The following is a 20,371-nucleotide window of genomic DNA, read 5'->3' on the forward strand; positions in this document are numbered from 1 at the left end:
TAGGTCAGGTATGGGCTGCTATGGGGTTCTATGGGTCAGCTGTGGGGTGCTGTGGGGTTCTATGTGATGCCATGGGTCAGCTATGGGGCTCTGTGCGTCAACTATGGGGTGCTGTGGCGTTCTAAGGGGGGGCCATGGGTCAACTATGGGCTTCTGTGGGGTGCTGTGGGTCAGCTGTGAGGTTCTGTGAGGTTCTATGGGGTGCCATGGGTCAGCTATGGGGTGCTGTGGGGTTCTAGGGGGTGCTGTGGGTCAGCTATGGGGTTCTATGGGTCAGTTATGGGGCACTGTGGGGCTCTATGGGGTGCCATGGGTCAGCTATGGGGCTCTATGGCTCTGACCCCCCTTTGCCCCCCAAGCCACCCGCTGTCCCAGGCCGTGTCCTTCAGCATCCCCTTCGGGCTGGACAGCGACGTGGACATCGTCATGGGCAACCCGGTGGGGACGGCGCTGACCCGCTCAGCCAGCAGCGACAGCCTGGCCCTGCCCCATAGCCTGCCCCATAGCCTGCCCCATAGCCTGCCCCACAGCCCCCCCACAGCGCCCCACAGCGCGCCCAACGGGCTCCCGGAGCTCCCCACCATCGAGGAGGCTCTTCAGATCATCCACAGCTCCGAGCGGCTGCTGCCCGAGGGTGCCCCCGACACCTTCTACCTGCACTCCCCTCGCCCCGCTGTCGATGTGGGGCAGCCCCACAACCTCCTGCAGAGCCATGCGTCCAGCCCCACAACCTCGGTGCCAAGCAATGGCCGCACCATGACCAGCTTTGCCGAGCGCAAGAAGAAGCTGGAAGAGGCCAGCGGTGGTGGGCATGGCCATGGTCATGGTGTTGGCCATGGGGATGGTGCTGGTGTTGGTCATGGAGGTGTTGGTGATGGTCATGGAGGTCAAGGTGTTGGTGATGGTCATGGTCATGGAGGTGCTGGTGATGGTCATGGTCGTGGTGTTGGCCATGGAGGTGCTGGTGATGGTCACGGTGTTGGTGACGGTCATGGAGGTCACGGTGTTGGTGACGGTCATGGAGGTCACGGTGTTGGTGATGGTCATGGAGGTCACGGTGTTGGTGATGGTCATGGAGGTCATGGTGTTGGCCATGGCCAAGGTGACGGCCACGTAGCCCCCACCGACGGCACCACCATCGCCCGCTCCGGTTCCACCCCCCCTTCGGCTGCCTCCTCCCCGGTGCCCCCCTGCCCCATAGAACCAAGCGTGCCCCACAGCGAGCCCCTGAGCGTGGAGATGTCCCAGCTGGGCGCGCGGCTGGAGGCCAAGCGCCGCGCCATCGAGGCGCAGAAGCGCCGCATCGAGGCCATCTTCAGCAGGCACCGGCAGCGCCTGGGCCAGGACGCGCTGCGGCAGCTGCAGGCCGAGCGGGACCCCGCGTCCAGCCCCCCGCGAGCCGCCCTGGGCGCCCCGCACAGCGCCTACGAGGCGGCGGTGGCGCAGCTCAGCACCGCGGTCAGCACCCTCCAGCTCGATGTCCTGCGCCTCAACCAACAGCACCAGCGCCTGCTCCAGGAGGCGCCGCGGCCGCCGGCGGCCACCGCTTGGGTCATCCCCGTGGCCAAAGGGAGCCGGGGGCCGGCCCCAAGCGGGGCAGCACCCAAAGGGTCCCCCCGGCCCCACGGGCGCGCCCGGGGCCCGCGCCCCGCGGAGCTGCGGCGGGTGCTGACGCCGCCGCAGGACGTGGACTCCTTGCCCCATCGGCGCAAGTTCAGCGGCGCCACGGTGCAGACGCGCTCGTCCATTCACTTCTCCGAGGAGGAGGAGGAGGAGGAGGAGGAGGAGGAGGAAGAGGAGGAGGAAGAGGAAGGAGGCCCAAAGGGAGCCCCCGAAGCGCTGCAAGCCGGGGGGGCCACGCGGGTGTCCGGGGATGGCACCAGTGACGTGTCCTCGCCCGGGGAGGGGACCATGGGCAGGGGGGCGCAGGAGGAGGAGGAAGAGGAGGAGGAAGAGGAGGAGGAGCTGGAGGATGGAGAAGGGGACTCGTTGGAGGGGTCGCCCACCGAAGGGGGAGCCGATGAGGAGAGGGGCAGCCCCAGGGGGTTCTTCAAGGTAGGAGGGGTGGGGGGGCATGGGGATTGGGGTGGTGGATGATGGATGATGGATGGATGGATGATGGATGGATGGATGGATGATGGATGGATGGATGGATGATGGATGGATGATGGATGGATGATGGATGGATGGATGGATGATGATGGATGGATGGATGGATGGATGGATGATGGATGGATGGATGGATGATGATGGATGATGATGGATGATGGATGGATGATGGATGGATGGATGGATGGATGGATGATGATGGATGGATGGATGGATGGATGGATGGATGATGGATGGATGGATGATGGATGGATGATGGATGGATGGATGATGGATGGATGATGATGGATGATGGATGGATGGATGGATGATGATGGATGATGGATGGATGGATGATGGATGGATGATGATGGATGATGGATGGATGGATGGATGGATGGATGATGGATGATGGATGGATGATGGATGGATGGATGATGGATGGATGATGGATGGATGGATGATGGATGGATGATGATGGATGATGGATGGATGGATGGATGATGATGGATGATGGATGGATGGATGATGATGGATGATGGATGGATGATGATGGATGATGGATGGATGGATGGATGATGGATGGATGATGGATGGATGGATGATGGATGGATGATGATGGATGATGGATGGATGGATGGATGATGGATGATGGAGAGGAATGGATGGATGGGTGGAAGGAAGAATGGTGATGATGGAGGTTGGTGCCATTGGGGACAATGGAGGTGATGGCATTGGGATGGGGGTGATGGATGTGGTGGCATTGGGGTGATGGGTATGAAGGAATGGAAACGATGGACACGGTGGTATTGGGGTAATGGAGGTGGGGTTTTCTGGTGGGTCAATGGGGGCTGTGGTCAATGGGTGCTGTGGTCAATGGGGGCTGTGGTCAATGGGTGCTGTGGTCGATGGGTGCTGTGGTCAATGGGTGCTGTGATCAATGGGGGCTGTGGTCAATGGGTGCTGTGGTGATGGGGGCTGTGGTCAATGGGTGCTGTGGTCAATGGGTGCTGTGATCAATGGGGGCTGTGGTCTATGGGTGCTGTGGTCGATGGGTGCTGTGGTCAATGGGGGCTGTGGTCAATGGGGGTTGTGGTCAATGGGTGCTGTGGTGATGGGGGCTGTGGTCAATGGGGGCTGTGGTGATGGGTGCTGTGGTCAATGGGGGCTGTGGTGATGGGTGCTGTGGTCAATGGGGGCTGTGGTGATGGGTGCTGTGGTGATGGGTGCTGTGGTCAATGGGGGCTGTGGTCAATGGGGGTTGTGGTCAATGGGTGCTGTGGTCAATGGGGGCTGTGGTGATGGGGGCTGTGGTCAATGGGTGCTGTGGTCAATGGGGGCTGTGGTGATGGGGGCTGTGGTCAGTTGGTGCTGTGGGTCCATGGGTCAGGTCTGTGTTTCTCAGGGTGCCCCCGAGCCCCCGGCACCGCTGGATTTGGGGTCCCAGCACCCATTGGAGCCGCTGGAGCAGACCCGGCACCGGAGGCACTGGATGGGGACAGCGCAGGAGCCCCCCGGGGACAGCGGGGACAGGTGGGGGTGCGCCGTGGGGCAGCCAATGTGGGGCACCCAACACGGGGACACCAATCATGGGATACCCAACATGGGGCACCCAACATGGGGACACCCAACTTGAGGCACCCACGATGGGGACCCCAACATAAGGCACCCATTGAGGCCCCCACCATGGGGACACCCAACTGGAGGCACCCATTGAGGCCCCCACCATGGGGACACCCAACTGGAGGCACCCATTGGGACCCCCACCATGGGGACACCCAACTGGAGGCACCCATTGGGACCCCCACCATGGGGACACCCAACTGGAGGCACCCATTGGGACCCCCACCATGGGGACACCCAACTGGAGGCACCCATTGGGACCCCCACCATGGGGACACCCAACTGGAGGCACCCATTGGGACCCCCACCATGGGGACACCCAACTGGAGGCACCCATTGGGACCCCCACCATGGGGACACCCAACTGGAGGCACCCATTGGGACCCCCACCATGGGGACACCCAACTGGAGGCACCCATTGGGACCCCCACCATGGGGACACCCAACTGGAGGCACCCATTGGGACCCCCACCATGGGGACACCCAACTGGAGGCACCCATTGGGACCCCCACCATGGGGACACCCAACTGGAGGCACCCATTGGGACCCCCACCATGGGGACACCCAACTGGAGGCACCCATTGGGACCCCCACCATGGGGACACCCAACTGGAGGCACCCATTGGGACCCCCCCCCGGTACCCAATGCGGGTCCCTGGTCCCCCCAGGCCGGCGTCGCCGCCCCCCGGGTGCCGGCGGGGGGGGTTCACGCGCCAGGAGCAGGAGCGGCGCCACCAGCTCAAGCTCATGGAGGAGCTCGAGAAGGTCCTGAGGCCCCCCCGCGGCCCCCCCCGCGCCCCCAGAGGGAGCCCCAGGGCCCCCCCCCAACCCCGAGGGCCCGGAGCCCGCAGCCGGGATGACTCTGCCCTGGGCAGCGGCCCCAAGGGACTGCTGGGTATGGAGAGGGGATGGGGAGAGGGAAAGGGGTACGGGTATGGGGTATGGGGTATGGGATATGGGGATATGGGGTATGGGGTATGGGATATGGGGTATGGGGTATGGGGTATGGGGTATGGGATATGGGATATGGGATATGGGATATGGGGTATGGGGTATGGGGTATGGGATATGGGATATGGGATATGGGATATGGGGTATGGGGTATGGGGTATGGGGTATGGGATATGGGGTATGGGATATGGGATATGGGGTATGGGATATGGGGTATGGGATATGGGGTATGGGGTATGGGATATGGGGTATGGGGTATGGGATATGGGGTATGGGATATGGGATATGGGGTATGGGATATGGGATATGGGATATGGGGTATGGGGTATGGGTATGGGGTATGGGGTATGGGGTATGGGGTATGGGATATGGGGTATGGGATATGGGGTATGGGATATGGGGTATGGGATATGGGGTATGGGATATGGGGTATGGGGTATGGGATATGGGATATGGGGTATGGGATATGGGGTATGGGGTATGGGGTATGGGGTATGGGGTATGGGGTATGGGATATGGGGTATGGGATATGGGGTATGGGATATGGGGTATGGGATATGGGGTATGGGGTATGGGGTATGGGGTATGGGGTATGGGATATGGGATATGGGGTATGGGGTATGGGGTATGGGATATGGGATATGGGATATGGGATATGGGGTATGGGGTATGGGATATGGGATATGGGATATGGGATATGGGGTATGGGGTATGGGGTATGGGATATGGGATATGGGATATGGGATATGGGGTATGGGGTATGGGGTATGGGGTATGGGATATGGGATATGGGGTATGGGGTATGGGATATGGGGTATGGGGTATGGGGTATGGGATATGGGGTATGGGGTATGGGATATGGGGTATGGGATATGGGGTATGGGATATGGGATATGGGATATGGGATATGGGGTATGGGATATGGGGTATGGGATATGGGATATGGGATATGGGGTATGGGATATGGGGTATGGAGTATGGGGTATGGGATATGGGGTATGGGGTATGGGGTATGGGATATGGGATATGGGATATGGGATATGGGGGACACTTGGATGAGGTTGGGGCTATGGGGGGGGCACACTCTGGGCTTCTCTCACCCTCACGCAGCCCCCCCCAAGGGGCTCTTTGAGCCAGGAGGGGCCATGGGGGGGCACTCACCCCCACCCCCCATGGGGGGCCCCTCCCCCATCCCCTCCTCTCCTGCCCCCTCCCCCCAGGCCAGCGCCTGTCCCGGGTTTACTCCCAGAGTTCCCTGGCCCTGTCCACGGTGGCCGCGGAGCCGGGGGGCGGCGCCAGGGGGCCCAGGTGAGGGGGGGGGGGTCACAGTGGGGTCACGGGGGGTGATGGGGGTCACAGTGGGGTCAGGGGTCACAGTGGGGTCACGGGGGGTGAGAGGGGTCACAGTGGGGTCAGGGGTCACAGTGGGGTCACGGGGGGGTGATGGGGGTGACAGTGGGGTCAGGGGTCACAGTGGGGTCACAGGGGGTGAGAGGGGTCACAGTGGGGTCAGGGGTCACAGTGGGGTCACGGGTGGTGAGGGGGGTCACAGTGGGGTCACAGGGGGTGAGAGGGGTCAAAGTGGGTTCAGGAGTCACAGTGGGGTCAGGGGTCACAGTGGGGTCAGGGGTCACAGTGGGGTCACGGGGGTGAGGGTGTCACAGTGGGGTTAAGGGGTCAGGGGTCACAGTGGGGTCAGGGGTCACAGTGGGGTCATGGGTGTGAGGGGGTCACAGTGGGGTTAAGGGGGTGAGGGGGTCACAGTGGGGTTAAGGGGGTGAGGGGGTCACAGTGGGGTTAAGGGGTCAGGGGTCACAGTGGGGTCAGGGGTCACAGTGGGGTCACGGGGGGTTAGGGGGGTCACAGTGGGGTCACGGGGGGTGATGTGGGTCACAGTGGGGTTAAGGGGTCAGGGATCACAGTGGGGTCAGGGGTCACAGTGGGGTCACGGGGGGTGAGGGGGTCACAGTGGGGTTAAGGGGTCAGGGATCACAGTGGGGTCAGGGGTCACAGTGGGGTCACGGGGGGTGAGGGGGTCACAGTGGGGTTAAGGGGTCAGGGGTCACAGTGGGGTCAGGGGTCACAGTGGGGTCAGGGGTCACGGTGTTTGTGCCCCCCCAGCCGGGCCGTGTCCCCCTCGGGGCCGGGCTCCCCCGGGCGCCTCCGGGATTGGGAGAACGATTCCAGCGCCTCCAGCCCGGGGCCCGAGTACAGCGGTGAGAGCCCCATAGACACCAATGGGCCCCATAGACACCAATGGAGCCCCATAGACACCAATGGGGCCCATAGACACCAATGGGGCCCATAGACACCAATGGGGCCCATAGACACCAATGGGGCCCATAGACACCAATGGGGCCCATAGACACCAATGGGGCCCCATAGACACCAATGGGGCCCCATAGACACCAATGGAGCCCCATAGACACCAATGGAGCCCCATAGACACCAATGGGGCCCATAGACACCAATGGGGCCCATAGACACCAATGGGCCCCATAGACACCAATGGGCCCCATAGACACCAATGGGGCCCATAGACACCAATGGAGCCCCATAGACACCAATGGGGCCCCATAGACACCAATGGAGCCCCATAGACACCAATGGGCCCCATAGACACCAATGGGGCCCATAGACACCAATGGAGCCCCATAGACACCAATGGGGCCCATAGACACCAATGGGGCCCCATAGACACCAATGGAGCCCCATAGACACCAATGGGGCCCATAGACACCAATGGAGCCCCATAGACACCAATGGAGCCCCATAGACACCAATGGGGCCCATAGACACCAATGGAGCCCCATAGACACCAATGGGGCCCATAGACACCAATGGGGCCCCATAGACACCAATGGGCCCCATAGACACCAATGGGGCCCATAGACACCAATGGAGCCTCATAGACACCAATGGGGCCCATAGACACCAATGGAGCCCCATAGACACCAATGGGGCCCATAGACACCAATGGAGCCTCATAGACACCAATGGGGCCCATAGACACCAATGGGGCCCATAGACACCAATGGGCCCCATAGACACCAATGGGGCCCATAGACACCAATGGAGCCCCATAGACACCAATGGGGCCCATAGACACCAATGGGGCCCCATAGACACCAATGGGGCCCATAGACACCAATGGGGCCCCATAGACACCAATGGGGCCCATAGACACCAATGGGGCCCATAGACACCAATGGGGCCCATAGACACCAATGGGGCCTATAGACACCAATGGGGCCCATAGACACCAATGGAGCCCCATAGACACCAATGGAGCCCCATAGACACCAATGGGCCCCATAGACACCAATGGGGCCCATAGACACCAATGGGGCCCATAGACACCAATGGGGCCCCATAGACACCAATGGAGCCCCATAGACACCAATGGGCCCCATAGACACCAATGGGGCCCATAGACACCAATGGAGCCCCATAGACACCAATGGAGCCCCATAGACACCAATGGGGCCCATAGACACCAATGGGCCCCATAGACACCAATGGGGCCCATAGACACCAATGGAGCCCCATAGACACCAATGGAGCCCCATAGACACCAATGGGGCCCATAGACACCAATGGGGCCCATAGACACCAATGGGGCTCCCCCATAGACATCAATGCGGCCCCCATAGACACCAATGGGGCTCCCCCATAGACATCAATGCGGCCCCCATAGACACCAATGGGGCCCATAAACACCAATGGGCCCCATAGACACCAATGGAGCCCCATAGACACCAATGGGCCCCATAGACACCAATGGGCCCCATAGACACCAATGGAGCCCCATAGACACCAATGGGCCCCATAGACACCAATGGGCCCCATAGACACCAATGGGGCCCATAGACACCAATGGGGCCCCATAGACATCAATGCGGCCCCCATAGACACCAATGGGGCTCCCCCATAGACATCAATGCGGCCCCCATAGACACCAATGGGGCCCATAGACACCAATGGGGCCCATAGACACCAATGGGCCCCATAGACACCAATGGAGCCCCATAGACACCAATGGGCCCCATAGACACCAATGGGGCCCATAGACACCAATGGAGCCCCATAGACACCAATGGAGCCCCATAGACACCAATGGGGCCCATAGACACCAATGGGCCCCATAGACACCAATGGAGCCCATAGACACCAATGGAGCCCCATAGACACCAATGGAGCCCCATAGACACCAATGGGGCCCATAGACACCAATGGGGCCCATAGACACCAATGGGGCTCCCCCATAGACATCAATGCGGCCCCCATAGACACCAATGGGGCTCCCCCATAGACATCAATGCGGCCCCCATAGACACCAATGGGGCCCATAAACACCAATGGGCCCCATAGACACCAATGGAGCCCCATAGACACCAATGGGCCCCATAGACACCAATGGGGCCCATAGACACCAATGGGGCCCCATAGACACCAATGGGGCCCATAGACACCAATGGGGCTCCCCCATAGACATCAATGCGGCCCCCATAGACACCAATGGGGCTCCCCCATAGACATCAATGCGGCCCCCATAGACACCAATGGGGCCCATAGACACCAATGGGCCCCATAGACACCAATGGAGCCCCATAGACACCAATGGGCCCCATAGACACCAATGGGGCCCATAGACACCAATGGAGCCCCATAGACACCAATGGAGCCCCATAGACACCAATGGGGCCCATAGACACCAATGGGCCCCATAGACACCAATGGAGCCCATAGACACCAATGGAGCCCCATAGACACCAATGGAGCCCCATAGACACCAATGGGGCCCATAGACACCAATGGGGCCCATAGACACCAATGGAGCCCCATAGACACCAATGGAGCCCCATAGACACCAATGGGGCCCATAGACACCAATGGGGCCCATAGACACCAATGGAGCCCCATAGACACCAATGGGGCCCATAGACACCAATGGGGCTCCCCCATAGACATCAATGCGGCCCCCATAGACACCAATGGGGCCCATAGACACCAATGGGGCCCCATAGACACCAGTGGGGCCCATAGACACCAATGGGGCCCATAGACACCAATGGAGCCCCATAGACACCAATGGGGCCCATAGACACCAATGGGGCTCCCCCATAGACATCAATGCGGCCCCCATAGACACCAATGGGGCTCCCCCATAGACACCAATGAGGCCCATAGACACCAATGGGGCCCATAGACACCAATGGAGCCCCATAGACACCAATGGGGCCCATAGACACCAATGGGGCCCATAGACACCAATGGAGCCCCATAGACACCAATGGGGCTCCCCCATAGACATCAATGCGGCCCCCATAGACACCAATGGGCCCCATAGACATCAATGCGGCCCCCATAGACACCAATGGGCCCCATAGACATCAATGCGGCCCCCATAGACACCAATGGAGCCCCATAGACATCAATGGGGCCCCCATAGACATCAATGAAGCCCCTCCCTAGACATCAGTGGAAGCCCCATAGACCCCCCATAGACACCAATGGACCCTGTAGACACCAAAGTACTCCCATGGACACTCCCGCGTGCCCCTCCATAGACACCAATGTAACCCCCATAGATACCAATGCACCCCAATACCCCCCATGTCCCCATTGCCCCACATGTCCCCATTGTCCCCATTGCCCCATGTCCCCATTGTCCCCATTGCCCCCCATATCCCCATTGCCCCCCATGTCCCCATTGCTCCCCATGTCCCCATTGCCCCCCACGTCCCATTGCCCCCCCTGCCCCGCAGGCCCGCGGCTGTACAAGGAGCCCAGCGCCAAGTCCAACAAGCACATCATCCACAACGCGCTGTCCCACTGCTGCCTGGCCGGGCGCGTCAACGAGCCCCAGAAGAACCGCGTGCTGCAGGTAAGGGGGGGGCACAGCCGGGGCCTGGGCTGGGATCCCCCCCCCCATAGGAGATGGAGTCCATCGGGGTCCCCCATTGCCCCCCCGTTCTGACCCCATTGTGTGCCCCCATGAACCCAGTGCAGGAGGTGGAGCGCAGCGCCCCCATTGTGACCCCATTGTAAACCATTGTGACCCCATTGTGACCCCATTGTAACCCATTGTGACCCCATTGTGACCCCATTGTGACCCCATTGTGACCCCATTGTAACCCATTGTGACCCCATTGTGACCCCATTGTGACCCCATTGTGACCCCATTGTAACCCATTGTGACCCCATTGTGACCCCATTGTAACCCATTGTGACCCCATTGTGACCCCATTGTGACCCCATTTTAACCCATTGTGACCCCATTGTGACCCCATTGTGACCCCATTGTGACCCCATTGTAACCCATTGTGACCCCATTGTGACCCCATTGTGACCCCATTGTAACCCATTGTGACCCCATTTTAACCCATTGTGACCCCATTGTGACCCCATTGTGACCCCATTGTGACCCCATTGTAACCCATTGTGACCCCATTGTGACCCCATTGTGACCCCATTGTAACCCATTGTGACCCCATTGTGACCCCATTGTGACCCCATTGTAACCCATTGTGACCCCATTGTGACCCCATTGTGACCCCATTGTGACCCCATTGTGACCCCATTGTGACCCATTGAGTCCCCCACCATGTCCGCCCCCCCCTGCAGGAGGTGGAGCACAGCATTCCCCATTGCCCCCCCTTGCTCCCCATTGTGTCTCCCTATCGCCCCCTGCAGGAGGTGGAGCGCAGCGCTCCCATTGCCCCCCATTGTGTCTCCCTATCGCCCCCTGCAGGAGGCGGAGCGCAGCGCTCCCATTGCTCCCCATTGTGTCTCCCTATCGCCCCCTGCAGGAGGTGGAGCGCAGCGCTCCCGTTGCTCCCCATTGTGTCTCCCTATCGCCCCCTGCAGGAGGCGGAGCGCAGCGCTCCCATTGCTCCCCATTGTGTCTCCCTATCGCCCCCTGCAGGAGGCGGAGCGCAGCGCTCCCATTGCCCCCCATTGTGTCTCCCTATCGCCCCCTGCAGGAGGTGGAGCGCAGCGCCGCCAACCACTTCCTGATCCTGTTCCGGGACGGGGGGTGCCAGTTCCGTGCCCTTTACACGCTGGGCAGCGGGGACCCCCCGGGCGCGCCCCCGGTGCTGCGGCGCTTGGCGGGCGCGGGCCCGCGCCTGGTGCCGCTGCCCATGGTGGAGGCGCTCTACAAGTACCGCAGCGACCGGAAGCGCTTCACGCGCCTGCCCGCCCGCACCATGTCCCTCAGCGTCGACGCCTTCACCATCCCCGGGCACCTCTGGCAGCCCCGCAAGGGAGCGCCCCGCAAACCAAACCCCCCCCCGAAGTGAGGATGTTGGGACCCCCCCATCCCGCGGGTACCCAAGTGGCAGCGATGGGCCCCCCATCAATGGGCATGGCAAGGGCTTGGGGATGGGGATGCTTTGGGGGGGGATAGAGCAAAGAGGGGGTCCCCCCCATCCCTGGGGTACCCAAGTGGCAGCAATGGGCCCCATCAATGGGTATGGAAAGGGCTTGGGGATGGGGATGCTTTGGGGGGGGATAGAGCAAAGAGGGGGTCCCCCCCATCCCTGGGGTACCCAAGTGGCAGCAATGGGCGCCCATCAGTGGGCTCCTACTGATGGGCATGGAAAGGGCTTGGGGATGGGGATGCACTGGGGGGGGTACCCCCAAGTGCAGCAATGGGCCCCCCATCAATGGGTATGGAAAGGGCTTGGGGATGGGGATGCACTGGGGGGGGGGGGGTAAAGAGAGAGGGGGGGGGTCCCCAGCCTTGATCCCCTCTTATAGGTTTGGGATCTTGGGATGCAGCTGGGGACAAAGGGGGGCCATGGGGGACCCCAAAGGCCACGAGTGCCCATGTAAAAGCTTGGGATGGGGAGGGGGAATAAAGCAAAAGGGGGGGGTCCCACTATGCCCCCCCCATAAGGTTTGGGGCCACTGGGTGCTGCTGAGGCTGACAAAGGGGGGGCCATAGGGGTGTCCCCAAGCATCACCAATGGGCATGTAAAGGGCTTGGGGATGGGGGGGATGCATTGGGGGGGGGGGGGGGGCCAGCCCTGCACCCCCCCTGCCATGGTGCTCAGTGTCCCCATTGCCCCCCATGGGGGGGGTTGTGCCCCCCTATATCTATAGGGGGGGTCTGGGGGTGTCACACAGCTGAGAAGGGGGTGTTGGGGGGGGTCACCCCCCCCCGCTGTCATTGTCACTTAATAAAGGAACTCAAAGGTGCTGCATGGGTGCGTGCTGGGGGGGGTCAATGGGTGCCAAAGACAAAGGGGGGCACCCAAGTGTGTAAAGAGGGGGTTTATTGGGGAGGGTGGGGGTTGGGGGTCCTGGATGGGGGGGTCCGGACTGGGGGGTTCCGGGGGGGGGGGAATCCATGGGGTGGGGCTGGGGGGGGTCCGGATTTGGGGTCCCCCCCTCTTCAGTCGTCCTTGAGGCCCCCGAAGACAGAGCTGGGGACCTGCTTCTGCTCCAGAGGCACCTCTGGGGGGGGGGAGAGGGGGGTCAGAGACAGCAGGGGAGAGACCCCATACCCCATACCCCATATCCCATATCCCATACCCCATATCCCATACCCCATATCCCATACCCATACCATCCCATATCCCATACCCCATATCCCATACCCATACCCCATATCCTTCCCCATACCCCATATCCATACCCCATACCCCATATCCCATATTCCCATACCCCATATCCCATATCCCATACCCCATACCCCATATCCCATATCCCCATACCCCATATCCCATACCCATACCCCATACCCCATATCCCATATCCCCATACCCCATATCCCATATCCCATACCCCATATCCCATACCCCATATCCCATACCCCATATCCCATATCCATACCCATACCCATATCCCATATCCCATACCCCATATCCCATATCCCATACCCCATATCCCATATCCCCATATCCCATACCCCATATCCATACCCCATACCCCATATCCCATACCCCATATCCCATACCCCATACCCCATACCCCATATCCCATACCCCATATCCCATACCCCATACCCCATATCCCATACCCCATATCCCATACCCATACCCCATATCCCATACCCCATATCCCATACCCCATATCCCATATCCCATACCCCATATCCCATACCCCATACCCCATACCCCATACCCATATCCCATATCCCATATCCCATACCCCATATCCCATACCCATACCCCATACCCCATAACCCCCATACCCATATCCATACCCCATACCCCATACCCCCATACCCCATATCCCATACCCCATATCCCATACCCCCATACCCCATACCCCATATCCCATACCCCATATCCCATACCCCATACCCCATATCCCATACCCCATATCCCATACCCCCATATCCCATACCCCATATCCCATACCCCATATCCCATATCCCATACCCCATATCCCATATCCCATACCCCATACCCCATACCCCATATCCCTACCCCATATCCCATAACCCATACCCCATACCCCATATCCCAACCCCATACCCCATACCCCATATCCCATACCCCATATCCCATACCCCATACCCCATATCCCATATCCCATACCCCATATCCCATATCCCATACCCCATATCCCATACCCCATATCCCATATCCCATACCATAACCCATACCCCATATCCCATACCCCATATCCCATATCCCATATCCCATATCCCATACCCCATATCCCATATCCCATACCCCATACCCATATCCCATACCCCATATCCCATACCCCATATCCCATACCCCATATCCCATACCCCATATCCCATATCCCATACCCCATACCCCATATCCCATACCCCATATCCCATACCCCATATCCCATACCCCATATCCCATACCCCATACCCCATATCCCATATCCCATACCCCATATCCCATACCCCATACCCCATATCCCATATCCCATACCCCATATCCCATACCCCATATCCATACCCCATATCCCATACCCCATATCCCATACCCCATATCCCATATCCCATACCCCATACCCCATATCCCATACCCCATATCCCATACCCCATACCCCATATCCCATACCCCATATCCCATACCCCATATCCCATATCCCATACCCCATATCCCATACCCCATACCCCATATCCCATATCCCATACCCCATATCCCCATACCCCATACCCCGTACCCCCTATCCCATCCCCACTCCCCCATCCCGTTACCATCAGGCTCCGGTTCCTCCTCATCCCCCAGGTCGATCTCTTCGGGGTTCCCCTCCTGTGTCAGCGCTGCCAGAGCCTCCCGCGGGGCCTCCCCCCTGCCCCCCCCCAACAGCAGCCATGGGTGGGGGGCACCCAGAGGTGGGGGGGGCACCAATAACACAGGGGGCCCCCCATAGAGGGGGTGGTGGGGGGGGGTCAGCACCCACCTGACAAAGAGCAGTTTGTGGCGGGGGGGGGCGGCGCTGTCCCGCTGGGCCTCGGCCGCCATCAGCTCCGCGCGCTGCTCCAGGAGCTTCATCTCATCCAGGCCGCTCTGCCCCGGGGCCAGGTCCGACACTGGGGGCGATGGGGGAATGGGGGTGATGGGGGAATGGGGGAATGGGGGTGATGGGGGTGATGGGGGCGATGGGGGAATGGGGGCGATGGGGGAATGGGGGTGATGGGGGCGATGGGGGTGATGGGGGTGATGGGGGAATGGGGGTGATGGGGGTGATGGGGGTGATGGGGGTGATGGGGGCGATGGGGGCGATGGGGGAATGGGGGTGATGGGGGTGATGGGGGTGATGGGGGAATGGGGGTGATGGGGGTGATGGGGGTGATGGGGGTGATGGGGGAATGGGGGTGATGGGGGCGATGGGGGTGATGGGGGTGATGGGGGTGATGGGGGAATGGGGGTGATGGGGGTGATGGGGGTGATGGGGGTGATGGGGGAATGGGGGTGATGGGGGAATGGGGGTGATGGGGGTGATGGGGGTGATGGGGGCGATGGGGGAATGGGGGTGATGGGGGTGATGGGGGTGATGGGGGAATGGGGTGATGGGGGCGATGGGGGAATGGGGGTGATGGGGGTGATGGGGGAATGGGGGTGATGGGGGATGGGGGCGAGGGGGTGATGGGGGAATGGGGGTGATGGGGGATGGGGGGTGTTGGGGGTGATGGGGGAATGGGGGTGATGGGGGTGATGGGGGTGATGGGGGCGATGGGGGAATGGGGGCGATGGGGGATGGGGGCGATGGGGGGTGATGGGGGAATGGGGGTGATGGGGGAATGGGGGGCGATGGGGGTGATGGGGGAATGGGGGTGATGGGGGGGTGATGGGGGTGATGGGGGTGATGGGGGAATGGGGGTGATGGGGGAATGGGGGCGATGGGGGCGATGGGGGAATGGGGGAATGGGGGCGATGGGGGAATGGGGGCGATGGGGGTGATGGGGGAATGGGGGTGATGGGGGTGATGGGGGTGATGGGGGCGATGGGGGAATGGGGGCGATGGGGGTGATGGGGGCGATGGGGGAATGGGGGTGATGGGGGTGATGGGGGAATGGGGGTGATGGGGGTGATGGGGGTGATGGGGGCGATGGGGGAATGGGGGCGATGGGGGCGATGGGGGAATGGGGGTGATGGGGGAATGGGGGCGATGGGGGTGATGGGGGAATGGGGGCGATGGGGGAATGGGGGTGATGGGGGAATGGGGGTGATGGGGGTGATGGGGGAATGGGGGCGATGGGGGAATGGGGGCGATGGGGGAATGGGGGCGATGGGGGCGATGGGGGCGATGGGGGTGATGGGTGTGATGGGGGAATGGGGGCGATGGGGGAATGGGGGTGATGGGGGCGATGGGGGTGATGGGGGTGATGGGGGAATGGGGGCGATGGGGGAATGGGGGTGATGGGGGTGATGGGGGAATGGGGGTGATGGGGGAATGGGGGCGATGGGGGTGATGGGGGAATGGGGGTGATGGGGGAATGGGGGCGATGGGGGTGATGGGGGCGATGGGGGCGATGGGGGAATGGGGGTGATGGGGGAATGGGGGTGATGGGGGTGATGGGGGAATGGGGGCGATGGGGGAATGGGGGCGATGGGGGAATGGGGGCGATGGGGGCGATGGGGGTGATGGGGGTGATGGGGGAATGGGGGCGATGGGGGAATGGGGGTGATGGGGGCGATGGGGGTGATGGGGGTGATGGGGGAATGGGGGTGATGGGGGAATGGGGGTGATGGGGGAATGGGGGCGATGGGGCGATGGGGGAATGGGGGCGATGGGGGTGATGGGGGAATGGGGGTGATGGGGGAATGGGGGCGATGGGGGAATGGGGGCGATGGGGGAATGGGGGTGATGGGGGAATGGGGGTGATGGGGGCGATGGGGGTGATGGGGGTGATGGGGGAATGGGGGTGATGGGGGAATGGGGGTGATGGGGGCGATGGGGGCGATGGGGGTGATGGGTGTGATGGGGGAATGGGGGCGATGGGGGAATGGGGGTGATGGGGGCGATGGGGGTGATGGGGGTGATGGGGGAATGGGGGCGATGGGGGAATGGGGGTGATGGGGGTGATGGGGGAATGGGGGTGATGGGGGAATGGGGGTGATGGGGGAATGGGGGCGATGGGGGTGATGGGGGAATGGGGGTGATGGGGGAATGGGGGCGATGGGGGTGATGGGGGCGATGGGGGCGATGGGGGAATGGGGGTGATGGGGGAATGGGGGTGATGGGGGTGATGGGGGAATGGGGGCGATGGGGGAATGGGGGCGATGGGGGAATGGGGGCGATGGGGGCGATGGGGGTGATGGGGGTGATGGGGGAATGGGGGCGATGGGGGAATGGGGGTGATGGGGGCGATGGGGGTGATGGGGGTGATGGGGGAATGGGGGTGATGGGGGAATGGGGGTGATGGGGGAATGGGGGCGATGGGGCGATGGGGGAATGGGGGCGATGGGGGTGATGGGGGAATGGGGGTGATGGGGGAATGGGGGCGATGGGGGAATGGGGGCGATGGGGGAATGGGGGTGATGGGGGAATGGGGGTGATGGGGGAATGGGGGCGATGGGGCGATGGGGGAATGGGGGCGATGGGGGTGATGGGGGAATGGGGGTGATGGGGGAATGGGGGTGATGGGGGCGATGGGGGTGATGGGGGAATGGGGGTGATGGGGGCGATGGGGGAATGGGGGTGATGGGGGCAATGGGGGTGATGGGGGAATGGGGGTGATGGGGGAATGGGGGTGATGGGGGTGATGGGGGAATGGGGGTGATGGGGGAATGGGGGTGATGGGGGTAATGGGGTTGATGGGGGCGATGGGGGTGATGGGGCGATGGGGGAATGGGGGTAATGGGGATGATGGGGGAATGGGGGTGATGGGGGTGATGGGGGAATGGGGGTAATGGGGGCAATGGGGGTGATGGGGTAATTGGGGTGATGGGGGAATGGGGGTGATGGGGGTAATGGGGGAATGGGGGTGATGGGGGAATGGGGGTGATGGGGGTGATGGGGGAATGGGGGTGATGGGGGCGATGGGGGAATGGGGTGATGGGTGTGATGGGGGAATAGGGGTGATGGGGGTGATGGGGGTAATTGGGGTGATGGGGGTAATGGGGGAATGGGGGTGATGGTGGCGATGGGGGAATGGGGTGATGGGGGTGATGGGGGAATGGGGTGATGGGGGTGATGGGGGTGATGGGGGTGATGGGGGTGATGGGGGAATGGGGTGATGGGGGTGATGGGGGTAATGGGGGTGATGGGGGTGATGGGGGGAATGGGGGTGATGGGGGTGATGGGGGAATGGGGGTGATGGGGGTGATGGGGGAATGGGGGTGATGGGGGTGATGGGGGAATGGGGGTGATGGGGGTAATGGGGGTAATGGGGGTGATGGGGGTGATGGGGGAATGGGGGTGATGGGGGTGATGGGGTAATGGGGGTGATGGGGGTGATGGGGGATGGGGGTGATGGGGTGATGGGGGTAATGGGGGTGATGGGGTGATGGGGGTAATGGGGTTGATGTGGGAATGGGAGTGATGGGGGTAATGGGGGTAATGGGGGTGATGGGGGTGATGGGGGCGATGGGGGTGATGGGGTGATGGGGGTGATGGGGTGATGGGGGTAATGGGGTTGATGTGGGAATGGGGGTGATGGGGGTAATGGGGGTAATGGGGGTGATGGGGGTGATGGGGGCGATGGGGGGCAATGGGGGCAACAGGCAGCCACAGATGCTCCCCATCCCCACCGTCGTTCTCCATCCCCATGGGTGCTCCTTACACCCAGCCCGCCTGGGCCCCCCCCCAGCCCCCCCAGGAGCCCCCCGGCCCCCCCCGGCCGCAGGGGCGCCCCTACCGGTGCCGGTGGCGTTGCTGTAGACCTTGAGCATCTGGGAGGCCATGAAGTTGACCTGGGTGTTGTAGGTGGCCTGGACGCTGCGCTTGATGCGCAGCAGCTCCCGGATCGTGTCCTCGTTGCCGTGGCGCAGCTCAAAGTCCTTCCACGTCTGCCAGAAGGTGCCCGTGATCTGCAGTGGACACGGGATGGACACGGGATACACATGGGATGGACACGGGATGGACACGGGATGGACACGGGATACACATGGGATGGACACGGGATGGACACGGGATGGACACGGGATACACATGGGATGGACACGGGATGGACACGGGATGGACACGGGATACACATGGGATGGACACGGGATGGACATAGGATGCACATGGGATGGACACGGGATGGACACGGGATGGACACGGGATACACATGGGATGGACACGGGATGGACATAGGATGCACATGGGATGGACACGGGATGGACACGGGATGGACACGGGATACACATGGGATGGACACGGGATGGACATAGGATGCACATGGGATGGACACGGGATGGACATGGGATGGACACGGGATGGACATGGGATGGACACAGGATGGACATAGGATGCACATGGGATGGACACGGGATGGACACGGGATGGGCACGGGATGCACATGGGATGGACACGGGATGGACATAGGATGCACATGGGATGGACACGGGATGGACACGGGATGGGCACGGGATGCACATGGGATGGACACGGGATGGACATAGGATGCACATGGGATGGACACGGGATGGACACGGGATGGACACGGGATGGGCACGGGATGGGCACAGGATGCACATGGGATGGACACGGGATGGACATAGGATGCACATGGGATGGACACGGGATGGACACGGGATGGACACGGGATGGACACAGGATGCACATGGGATGGACACGGGATGGACATGGGATACACATGGGATGCACACGGGATGGACATGGGACGGACATGGGATAGATATGGGACGGACATGGGATAGATATGGGATAGACATGGGATAGACATAGGATGCACATGGTACGCACATGGGATACACATGGGACAGACATGGGATAGGCATGGGATAGACATTGGATGCACATGGGATAGACATGTGACGCACATAGAACATATATGTGATGCACATGGGACACACATGTGACATACATGGGACATACATGTGACACACATAGGACATGTATGGGACACACATGGGACACACATGGTTCACACGGGACATACATGTGGCACACATGGGACATACATGTGACACACATGTAACACACATGTGACACACACGGTTCACACGAGACATACATGTGGCACACATGTGACACACATGACATACATGTAACACACATGTGACACACATGTAACACACATGTGACACACGTGACATACATGTAACACACATGGGA

General features: G+C 61.2%; 2 protein-coding genes across 2 annotated transcripts in view; one reads left to right on the plus strand and one right to left on the minus strand.

Moving 5' to 3' along the window:
- Positions 1–11,967, plus strand: part of CAMSAP3 (calmodulin regulated spectrin associated protein family member 3) — a gene marked incomplete at both ends in the record, with an annotated part of 29,278 nt that extends 17,311 nt beyond the window's left edge. The window contains 7 exon segments of the mRNA XM_080636192.1: positions 360–1,779; positions 3,494–3,621; positions 4,381–4,607; positions 5,884–5,971; positions 6,785–6,879; positions 10,432–10,550; positions 11,650–11,967. Coding sequence (XP_080492318.1) covers positions 360–1,779; positions 3,494–3,621; positions 4,381–4,607; positions 5,884–5,971; positions 6,785–6,879; positions 10,432–10,550; positions 11,650–11,967 — 2,395 coding nt within the window.
- A 977-nt stretch (positions 11,968–12,944) lies between these two features.
- XAB2 (XPA binding protein 2) lies at positions 12,945–20,365 on the minus strand. The gene is made up of 4 exons (XM_080636238.1): positions 18,948–20,365; positions 15,047–15,176; positions 14,841–14,935; positions 12,945–13,126 (listed from the first exon to the last, which is right to left on the minus strand). The coding sequence occupies exons 1-4, from the start codon at positions 20,350–20,352 to the stop codon at positions 13,065–13,067; spliced, it is 1,692 nt and encodes a 563-aa protein (XP_080492364.1). The 5' UTR covers positions 20,353–20,365; the 3' UTR covers positions 12,945–13,064.
- Between the last annotated feature and the right edge of the window lie 6 nt (positions 20,366–20,371).

The sequence above is a fragment of the Psittacula echo genome (assembly GCF_963264785.1).
Source record: "Psittacula echo genome assembly, chromosome: 30".
Lineage (NCBI taxonomy): Eukaryota > Metazoa > Chordata > Aves > Psittaciformes > Psittacidae > Psittacula > Psittacula echo.

Coding starts and splice junctions, on each gene's coding strand:
- XAB2 (XM_080636238.1), bottom strand. CDS start 20,352: ATGTCACGTGTGTCACATGTGTGTTACATGTGTGTCACATGTGTGTTA. Junction 15,177..18,947: donor CAGCAACGCCACCGGCACCG/GTAGGGGCGCCC, acceptor CATCGCCCCCAG/TGTCGGACCTGGCCCCGGGG. Junction 14,936..15,046: donor CACAAACTGCTCTTTGTCAG/GTGGGTGCTGAC, acceptor GGGGGGGGGCAG/GGGGGAGGCCCCGCGGGAGG.